The sequence below is a fragment of the Mesoplodon densirostris genome, chromosome 4 (assembly GCF_025265405.1).
Source record: "Mesoplodon densirostris isolate mMesDen1 chromosome 4, mMesDen1 primary haplotype, whole genome shotgun sequence".
NCBI lineage: Eukaryota > Metazoa > Chordata > Mammalia > Artiodactyla > Ziphiidae > Mesoplodon > Mesoplodon densirostris.
In genome coordinates this window covers 128,701,758-128,712,628 of record NC_082664.1, presented here as the reverse complement: position 1 = coordinate 128,712,628, position 10,871 = coordinate 128,701,758, and the positions used below count along the sequence as shown (strand labels likewise).

The following is a 10,871-nucleotide window of genomic DNA, read 5'->3' as shown; positions in this document are numbered from 1 at the left end:
GCAAGCATTTTTATTGGTATTGTGTTTTAGGTCTCATTTGGTGGTTTTACTCTTTCTGCTCAGCACTTGGTGTTTCAATCCATGTTGCTGTAAATACATGTGGTCCTTGCATCTGTAGTTGCATAGTAGTACCACATTTTACCTATCCATCTACTCCCCCAGTGTGGACACTTAGGTTGCTTCCAGCTCCCAGTAACCACAAGACAACAACCCAGCAACAAAATCCTCTTACATGTCCCCTGATGAGCCTGTAAGAGAAGGAAATGGCTTTTAGGGTCAGAGTTCGCTGTGTTTAGTTTCCCTCATTACTGCCAAGACTCTTTGCCGGAATGGCTGCCCCAGGCTACCCCCACCAGCAGTGCACCTGGCCATGACACCCCTCATTCCCCACCACCATTTGGCATTATCCAGTTTTTCTAATTTTTGCCAGTCTAATCGGTGTAAGTGGTATCTCACTGTCATTTTAATTTGTATTTTTCTGATCATGAACAAATCTGACCATCTCTTCATATGCCTGCAGGCTTGCGGAGGTTACTGTTCCTTAAATGCCCACCCAAGTGCTAGGGGTCTGACTTTCAGCGCCTGGGGGCGCCAGACCAGGCTCCCGAGTCGCGAGCCAGGGGCCTGCGGGAGGTCGTGCATCCAGGACCGGGAGGCTGGGACAGCTCGCAGAGGAGACGTTCCCAGGGGGACCTGCGGAGCCCCAGGTGGCTCCGAACCGCTGGGCCGTGGGCTGGTCGAGGGAGCCCGTAGAGAGACCCGCAATCTGGCCCGGGATGGGGGGCGGTCGGAAGGTCGGAGCAACTACGCCTGCATCATACCCAAGAGTTGAGGAGGGGCGAGGGCTCTGGAGGAGTGGCTGCCGCCTGCACTCCGACGCTCCCGGGAGCCTCGTCGTCACCCCCAGCTCAGCTCCTCCTCCCTCAGCTCCTGGGCCCAGTCGGGCGGACGTGCCGCTTGAGACCAGGCAGAACGCAGAGGAGCTCCGGAGCGGCGGCATGGAGGAGGAGCTGGCGTGGGAGACCCAGGGCCTTGAGTCCGCGGGGTGGGGGCCGGGACAGGGGCGGGTAGAGGCTGAGAGAATGCGCCGCAACCCAGCGGGGGCGACCGAGCCTGCGATCTGCGCGGTCCGCGTGGCCACCTGCGTCTTGGGCTTCTTTGTGGCCCCGAGAGGAACTCGCACCTGGCCGAGGGGACATTGGCTGCTCACCTGAGACTGGGGGTGCTCCCCACCCTGGAGCGGGGAGCTTGGATGGAGGAGACATTAGCTCGAAAGAAGATGGTAATACGATCCTATATTGGGTACTTACTTTGTGTGCCAGACTGAGCCGGAGCTGGCACTTTATTTGATCTCCACGGCAGCCTTCTGGGTAGGACCTACTGTTATCTCCATTTTGCGGAAGAGAAGGCTGAGGCACAAAGTGGTTAAACAAGTTGCCCAAGGTCACACAGCCTTAAAGTGGTAGAAATGCTGAGGGTCCCAGCTCCCTTAGAATGTCAGGGCTGGATGGGGAGTGGAGGAGGTATGGTGTGCTGCAGGGGGGATGAGGGCACCTCAGAGCCCCCTCCAGGAGTGTGCCTGGCTGCTAGGGCCTCTGGGCCAGTCAATGGCATCCCTGTGGACATCAGCCAGCTTGGGGGACCTTTGGCTGCGCTGCCTGGTAAAGGGAGAGAAGGACTGTGCCATTTTCCTCGCTGGGATGCAGATAGGAGTGGGGGTTCTATCAGGTGCTAAGCCTTTCAAGCAGGTACAGGGTTCTGCTTGGGGCAGACATCACTTGAGCAGGCCCTTGAAGAATGTGCAGCAATGGATCACTGGGGTGCGCGGGAGGGAATTCTGCGCAGAGGACCCAGCATAGGCAAAGGCTCAGAGGCCAGAGTGCAGTGTGTGTCTGTTGTGGCCAGAAAGAGGATGCATGGATTGAGATGCATGGAAGAGATGAGACTGAAGTTGATTTCACTGGTGCTCTCCAGGGCCTCCATGCTCTCCTTCAGGCTCTTGGCTGTTTGCCAACACAAACCAGGCCACTATCCCAGGCTTCCACCAAGAGAAAGGGAGTCAGAGCTGGTAGGGATCTCTACAGATCACTTTTTCACCCTCCCCTGATTCTACAGTGGAACTGAGGCCCCCAAGGGGGATGTTTCCTGCTGTTAGAAAGTGGCAGTGTGGGTACTAAACCCCAGCTTCCCTAAGCTTACGCCTGAACTGCCAGGTCTTTTGCTGAACCTGGATCATGGTGGGTTTCGTCCAAGAGTTTAAGGAAAGGAATGCTCAGGACACAGTTGCTTCCCGGAGATGTTTGAGATCTGAGAGGGATTCTTCCAGCAGGACCCTCTCCTCCCCTATAGGAAAGGCAGACCCTTTTGGGGGTGAGGAAGGGTGGCGCCATCAATGGGGACCACACTTGGAAGGAGATGTTTTCCCCTCTCCCCTGAAGTATTGACATGAAGCTCCCCGTGTCTGCATACACCTCTTCCCTGCCATTTACCTGAGCTTGTGGTTTGGTTTTCCAGGGAACAAATGAGTCTCAATTGGGGCAACATCTTATATAGTTCAAAAGCCCTGAAGAGACTTAATGATTTGTGTGTCACTTATTCATTCAGCAAATATATGCCAGGGCCTGAATTTAGGGATATAGTAGTTAACAAGTCAGACAAAAATCTCTCCCTTCATGGGCTTATATTATAATGGGGGAAGCAGACAATAAAGCTAATAAATATGTAAATATAGCATAGGCCAGTGGTGAGGGGTGGTGTGGAGAAAAGCAGTGCAGGGAGGTGGGTAGGGAGGGTGTTTCCTTGGTTGGGGCTTCACTGGCTCAGAGAGCCCTGAACGAAGGAAGCCCCACCACCCCCAGGTCTTTGGCTGCCAGAATTTACTCTCTGACCCTTTGTTTTGGAGGAATAATAGTGATGATGACGATGGTACTATTTGCCAGATACCATGCTAGGAGCTTTTCACATACTTATATTGAATCATTACAATAACCCTGCAGGGCAGCTCATGTCCCCATTTTGCAGATGAGGAAACTGAGGCACAGAAAAATTAAGTAACCTAAGTCACACAGCCAGGAAATGGTTCAGCCACAGGGCAGCAGCTCTGAGGTCCATAGGTTGCATCTGTGAGGCCTCAGAAAGCCCCAAACCCTCTCCTGTATCTGGAAAGCCACATAGAATTTATCTGGAAAAAACAAATTGATGGTAGGCTTCTCTGTCACTTTAATGCATCCTAGCCTTCCCTGCCAAGACACTGGCTACCTGTCCCTGGATACACAGAGGGGCTGGGTCTGGGCATTTGCAGTGGACCAAATGTGCAGGATGTAGGCTCAGCAGCAATAAGACCTCAAATTACATGCCCTGTACTGATTGTGCAAAGGGCCAGCCGATATTGGGTTGCCCAAAAAGTTCATTCGGGTTTTTTTGTAAGATGTTACAGGAATCCCAAACGAACTTTTTGGCCAGCCCAATATTTGTCCCTTGTGCTTGTGTATCTAAGCCTTTCTGAAGGGGGGACAGGCATCTGTCAGCTTGGCGATTTTCAGTGTCACTCATGGAAGCAGAGTTTTGTGGATTCCTCCATGTGCTCAGCTTTGGGCCCACTGTGAAGTGTGGGTGGGTTGGCAAGTGTCAGGTGTGGCCAGAGCCCCCAAGGAGCTTGAGGTCCAGCCAAAGAGACCGGACATCCTTATAAGCCAAGAGCAGTCAGGATGACGGCAGCATGGGGTTCTGGTGAGATGAGCCCTGGACCACATCGTCAGGCCTGAGTCCCCCTGGCCTGGCCACCAACCCTCTGAGCCCACCGCTGGCCATGGCAAGGGACTGGAAGCGGGGCTTGGAGGTTCCTTCTAGTCTGAGACTGAGATGAAGGTGCAGCGACAAGGATGAGAGGAGTGCAGAGACCACAGAGAAGGCAATCAGAGAGGGCCCCACAACCAGGAGGCGAAAGCTGGTTAGGATTTGGGGATGAGGAGAGAAGAGGTGGAGAGACGAGGACCAAGAAGCCGGGTGAACACGCGCCTCTGGCCTCGCCCAGGCCTGACGCAGTGGGTGGCCCAGTAAATCCTGGCTGCCTTCTTCACTGATGGAGCCATGGGAAAGGTGGTTATCGACTCCAGTGGGAATGAATTGCATTCCCTTCCTCAAGAACAGCAATAGCAGTCAGGAAAACTGGATGACGGGGCACCTCTGAGAGGGGAGGGGCACACACCTGGCTCCTGTGGATGGTCTTGCCCACGGTCTCCCAGCTTTAGGGTTCTGCTGAGTCCTGGTCTCGTGGACATGAGGTGCGTTGGAAGGAGAAGTAGCCCGTCTGGGGAAGTCTCCAACATTAAGAAAGAGGAGAAACATCCACCCACCATTCTGAGCTGGAAGACCCCCTGCCTAGGAGACATTCAGGTCAGGGAGGGGCTGTTCCCCGATCCTCCTTACACAGTGTTGGGGGTCCTCCGCCCTCAACCTGCACCCCTTTTTGTCCCCACAGTGCTTCCTCTGGAGAGGCAGCTCATGAGGCTGCCCGCCGGAGCCACGTTGGGAGGATGAAGGAGCTGATCCGGAGGAGAGTACACATCAGGGCCAGAAATCACGTGTGTGAAGGGGCTCCGGCTGGGAATAATGCTATAGTGTCACCTCCACACAGGAGGGACAGTTCACGGAGCCTGGGGCAGGCACATCGGCACATGTTAACTTGGGGGAGGCTCAGGCCCTGGCCTCCTTGTCCACTTTGTCTCAAAATCTCTGAGGCCCAAAAGTCAGGGTCAGGATTCCAGCGCTCTTAACTCTTAATCCTTGTGACCCATCCAGAAGGCTCCTCCAAGAAACAGATTTAGAGTCAGGAGGGCAGGGGGTCAAAGGTCAGGAGTTGGAGGCTGGCAGATAGGGACAGGCACCTGGAGAGACAAAGGTGGCCTGGTGCCTCTGGTCAGAAGTCCAGGGGTTCTGGACCAAGGGAGGCTGATGTGTCAGTTGCAATTTTTTTTTTTTTTTTACAGTGTTCTGTTTTAAAGTCTTTATTGAATTTGTTACAATATGGCTTCTGTTTTATGCTTTGGTTTGTTGGCCACAAGGCATGTGAGATCTTAACTCCCCGGCCAGGGATCCAACCTGCACCCCCTGCACTGGAAGGCGAAGTCTTAACCACTGGACCGCCAGGTCTCTGAGACATCCTTCCAATGTGGAGGGAGCTGCCTCTCCAGAGGAAGTACTGTGTGGACAAAAAGGGGTACAGGATGAGGGCGGAGGACCCCCGACACTGTGTAAGGAGGATCGGGGAACAGCCCCTCCCTGGCCTGAATGTCTCCTAGGCAGTTCAGTTCTCTGAGGGCCCGCTGTGCCCACTGAGTGTGTAAAACTGTTGTGGGCCCAGGCCTGCCCTTGGCCTGGTGGGGAGGCAGACCAGGCCTCAGGGAAGGGTGCAGGTGGGGTGATTCGCAGCCCTGCTGGAGAAGGGGGCAGAGGGAAAAGCCATTCTTCTGGTTGGGAACACTGGGGATGGGCCTGGGTACCACGTGGGGTAGCCTCTCCATGTGTTGGGGCTTCTAGCTGTCAGGAGCATCTTAGAGGAGATGCCAGGGCCTGGGTGAGAGGTCAGTGGAGGCTGAAAGGGTTGGATGCAGGATTCCTGACTGCAGCAGTTATCCTCTGTCTGGTTTGATGTGACGGGTACAACTTGGGTCTTCACAGCCTGCCTAGGGCTCAGTAATAGTAGCAGGAATTCTAGGGTGTGTCTGGTGTGTTTTGGTTTTCAGAGCACTCATCTACCTGTTTCCTGGTGGTTGTCACTCACCCCTGGAGAGGGGAGGAGAGCAGGGAGGAGTAGTCCTATTTATAGATGGAGGCAGATGCAGAGGAGGGCAGCAAGTCACCTTAGGTCACACAGCACATTATTGGTGACTGGAGCCTTGGTCTCATCTCCTGGACAAGCACTTGCAAGGAAACATGGACTTGCAAGTTGGACTTGCATCTTATGGATGATAGGATGCTAATGCCAGGTTCATTCATTCATTTACTCATTGAATGATTCATTTGTTCAATAAGTATTAAGGGCTTACTCTGTGCTGGCACTGTGCTAGGTGATGGGGACAGCAGAACCCATGGCAGACAAGGTCCCAGCCCTCTTGGAGCTGATAGTCTGGTGGGTGAAAACAGACATTAAGTAGAGTATCTCACAAATAGTTCATTCCCACTGTCACAATTTGAGAGCATGTGGGCGTCAGAGGGGCCCTCTCGTCCAGAAGTCCTCCCAAGGAAGTGGCATTTTTGTGGGAGCCAGTGAAAAAGGGCAGTGTTTCCAGGCAGAGGGGACAGCATGGGAAAGGAAGGGACAGCTCGTCCCCAGAGAGACCACACAGAAAATTAGTGTTTTCTTTTGTTGCCCCATCACATGCTGAAAACTGTGGAGGGAAGTGGGTTCATGGGTTGGAGGCTGGCTTCCCCCAGGCCTGCTCAGATGTGCTGAGGGCCAGAGACCAGGGTGAACTGCCAGGGCGGTCTGACAGTGAGTTTGGGGGTTGGGGGTAGGTCAGAACCCTTCAGCCCTGTTCTGAAGGAAGGAGGGAACAGAACCCAGGCACTCAGGATTCCTCAGGGACTTGGAAAATAATCCTCAGACACAGGTGGCTGCCCAGCAGAGGGAGCAACAGGAACAGACTTAAGAGACAGGATGTTGTCTGGCATTTCTGAGAAGCAGTGCCGGGCCATGCAGGGCCTCATAGGCCCAAGGTTTAGAAGTTTGATCCAAGAGCAGTGGGAAGCTGGGAAGAGTTTTAGGTGGGGGACAGACGGATCTAGACATGGTGTTTTACTACGTTCATTTCAGCAGCTGCAGAGTGGAAGAGGAGGGGGTCAGAGTGGGGCTGTGGCCCCAGCCGACTGGTCACCAGAGCCAGCAAAGGTCCTTCCACCCCGCAGACCAGCTGTCCTGGCCGGGAGGTAGGGAGGCTGTGCGAGGTGGGCCGGGCAGCCAGCTGGTGCCTCACAGGTTTCCTCTCCCTCCTGGCAGGTGGGCAGGGTGGCCCCGCATCGGTCTGCGGGCGCAGGGCACGAGCAGGCTGTGTGACTGCTCTTGGAACACGAGGCTGCTGTGGATGATGAGGATGCGGTACAGGTCCCCTCACGCAGGCATGTCTGTGTGTGCATGTCCGTCTTCCTGTCTGTCTTAGGGTGGGGCAGGGGCGTCAGAACTCATTCTGGGTCTATGAGCCAGCTGTCATTGCTGAGGTTGTCACTGATACACAGACGAACAGGTGCAGGCTGGGTAGGGGGTCAGAGTCTTCAGGGTCCAATGACAGTGTACCAATCCCACTTTCCCTTTGCACAGTCATAAAGATCTCTTCATTTTCAAGGGCCTTTCAGTTCTCAGCCTTTTCAGTCCCTTGTGATGTCATGTGAACAGGGAGAGATATGGGCTGTAGAACAGGTAATCGGGTGGGTTGACAAAGGCCTCATTAGTAAAGTCATCGGGAGGTCTCTCATGATATGCCACAGGGCTCTGCCCTGGCAAACACTAACCCACAACCTGGATAAAGACTAACAGTCTTAACAAATTGGCAGGGAGTACACTGCTAAGAGAGAGGACAGAATAATAACAAGGTCTACAAATTTATCTCTACGGGTTTGGATAAAGAGCTGAATCTGACAACGGCATTTGGCAGGGATACATTTTTAAAAAATTATAAACTTCTTTGCAGAACCTTAGCTTCCATGGAAATACTTTTCTTTGTCCTGACTTCTCTTTGCTCTGAGGCCCCACCATGAAGGGGGCTTGATTACAAGTCAGGGCTGGGGGTGGGGCAGCAACACCTGCCTCCCCACTCCCTCACCCCATCTCCTCCCTGCTCCTGCTTAGGCCTCATTTAGAGATGACCCTGGAAGGAGAGTGTCTGGTTTCCTTAGTCTGAGTGTCCCAATAAACCACTGGAACTTCTTGCATCAGCCTTTTGCCCACAAAGACCCTCACTGTTGGGACTTCCCTGGCGGCATAGTGGTTAAGAATCCACCTGCCAATGCAGGGGACACAGGTTTGAGCCCTGGTCCGGGAAGATCCCACATGCCGCGGAGCAACTAAGCCCATGCGCCACAACTACTGAGCCTGCGCTCTATAGCCCGTGAGCCACAACTACTGAGCCTATGTGCCACAACTACTGAAGCCCGTACGCCTGGAGCCCATGCTCCACAACAAGAGAAGCCACCGCAATGAGAAGCCCGCACTCTGCAATGAAGAGTAGCCCCCGCCCGCCGCAACCAGAGAAAGCCCACGTGCAGCAAGGAAGACCCAACACAGCCAAAAATAAATAAATAAATTAATTAATTAAAAAAAAAAAAGACCCTTACTATCACCACCATGCTCTGTTATTTCTTCCTTGAGGGACTGAGTGAGAAAAGAAGATATGAGGGAGAATAGTAAGAGAGGGTGCTTACAAATTTTCTCTCTTTCCTTTGCAAACAGCAATAAATACATTTTGAAAAATAAGAAGGCTGGTAGGCATGCCTACTTTAATAGCAGGAGGGTAGAGGAGACACTGGAGAAGGGAAATCCTGTTGTTGGGGGGAAGGTCTCTAGTGAAAAGCCACAGGGCTCTGTCCTAGATAGTTCCTGGAACTAGGACAGTGAGGTATCTTGGGGTTCCCACTGGCAAGAGGCTCTGTCTCCCATGACTCTCCTCCCCCAGCCTTGAGCCTTGACCCTTTTCATTCCCAAGCTCCTGTGGGCTTCTCCCCTTGGACTCTGACCTTTGTCATCCAGCTAGCCCACAGTTACTGATATTCTACCAGTGGCTGAGCTCTGAGCCAGTGCTGGGTCTCCTGGCCTCTTTGGTTCTAGCTGAGACCAACTCTAGTCCCCATTTGAGGTGCTATGGTGGGTCCATCACCTACCCAAGGTTTCAGGAGGAAGGGCTTAAATTCATGTGGTCACTCTTGGCTCTTCCAGCTTCTGCTCGGCTTTTGCCGTCCTCTTGAAATTTTGCACATAGTCCTTTGTCTCTACCTTGGCATCACCCCTAACATGGATCACAGTCCTTCTCCCCACTTTCCATAGAGACCCCATTCACACACTTTGATGTGGGGCAGGCTTTCCAAAATAAGAGATGGAGGGGATTTACATTACACACAAAAACAATGTAAAAATCCTAAAATCTTGTCTTTGACATTCCTGTTCTTTATTATTTTCTTTCCTTTACCATATGCTTTCTTTTTTCTTTATTTTAAATTTATTTTTTAAATTGAAGTATAGTTGATTTACAATGTTGTGTTAATTTCTGCTGTACAGCAAAGTGACTCAGATATACATATACATACATTCTTTTTTATACTATTTTCCATTATGGTTTATCCCAGGACACTAAATATAGTTCCCTGTGCTATACAGTAGGACCTTGTCCATCTATTCTATATGTAATAGTTTGCATCTACTAACCCCAAACTCCCAGCCCATCCCTCCCTCCTCCCCCCTCCCCCTTGGCAACCACAAGTTTGTTCTCTATGCCATTCCTGTTCTTTAAAGTCCCTTGGTCCTTTCCTTGTCTTGGGCTTGGCCTCTTCCCCTGCCCCACTTTCAATGCTGTCCTTGTCTGCACTGTCCCCGCCCTGCCTCCAAATTCCTGACATGATGCCCAGTCAGTTCTTTCTGGGTTTCACCTTTCATCCCAACCACTTGTCACAGCTTTTACCCAAACCCAGTTCTGTCCCTAAGAGGGATTCTGGTGCCAACCACTAAGACCCCTTTTCCTGGTACCCCCCCAGAAGCTCTTTGTGGAGCCAAGTGGGGAAGTGGTTGTGACTAGGGTGCTCTGTGCAGGTGCTGGGGTGAGGCACTCTTTCCCCCAGAGGTCCAGACTGTGAAATTGAGGCTGATTCAGGACTAGGCCAACCCTGTTCTTCTGGCAGCTTAGAGTGTGCTGGGGATGAGGACACATCAGGGGACACTGATCCCTTAGCCCTTCCTGAGGTGAGCTCTGCATTTCTGCTCCCAGCTGGACTTGGGAGCATTTTCCCACTGCAAGCCTGCTTCTTATGCTTGTGGGGAGATTCTGTGGCCCATCAGTACCAGGTCACCCTGTGGGCTCATTCCATGAATGACAGGCTGTTGGCCTCACCAGGGGACCCAGAGCCACACATGACCCTGTTTTGGCGGGAAAATATGTCTGGTCTTTGAACGCCCAACTAGAGACAAACTTTGGGGCCGCCCAAAGCTGAGGGAGGCCAGTGCGGCCTGTAGGCAGGAGGTGGTGATGATCTCCCAGGCCTCTGTTCTGCTCAGACCCTGCCGCATCCCACCACACTCAAAGAAAGACAGAGAAAAACCACTTCTAAGAGGGTGGCTGGCTGTCAGTGCATCCTGGGAGGTGAGTTTGGAGGCCTGGGGGTGCTCTTCACAGAGAAGGAAAGACTCAGTAGAGGTGGGGATGAAGCCTGCCCTCAGATGCAGAGCCCCACGAAGGTGGAGGTCAGTGCAGGGGCTCTAGTGACCTGGACACACTTCGCAGATGTTGAGGAAGAGCATCCTGCAAATAGGATCTGGGCTGCCATCAGAAGAAGGCCTAGATGTATTTTCAGTTGCTCCAAAGGGCCAGTAGGGTGGAAAGCACAGGGATGCAGATTTCAGTTCCACATGAGGAGGGGCTTTTCACGGTGAGAAGTGTTTGACAGTGCAGTGGTTGTCTTGTGCAGCGGCAAGATGCCGTCCCTTCATGTGCACAGACCTAAGCCATCTGCCTGGAGGATGTTCCGCAGGAGATTCAAACAGTTGATTCTCAAACGCCAGTCCAGGATGAGGTCTTCACCAGTCACAGAAAATCAGAAAATTAGAACAACGCAGTGTATGTTTCATGAAGCTGTATTTGGAAAGCGTATACTCTGAGATCAGCTCCTTTCAC

At 52.7% G+C, this 10,871-nt stretch overlaps 1 protein-coding gene across 1 annotated transcript in view; it reads left to right on the top strand.

Moving 5' to 3' along the window:
- Positions 1–998: 998 nt before the first annotated feature.
- Positions 999–10,871, top strand: part of ANKDD1A (ankyrin repeat and death domain containing 1A) — a 35,312-nt gene continuing 25,439 nt past the window's right edge. Inside the window, 4 exon segments of the mRNA XM_060096115.1 lie at positions 999–1,036; positions 1,787–1,799; positions 4,497–4,583; positions 6,998–7,126. Of these exon segments, the coding sequence (XP_059952098.1) occupies positions 999–1,036; positions 1,787–1,799; positions 4,497–4,583; positions 6,998–7,126 (267 nt within the window).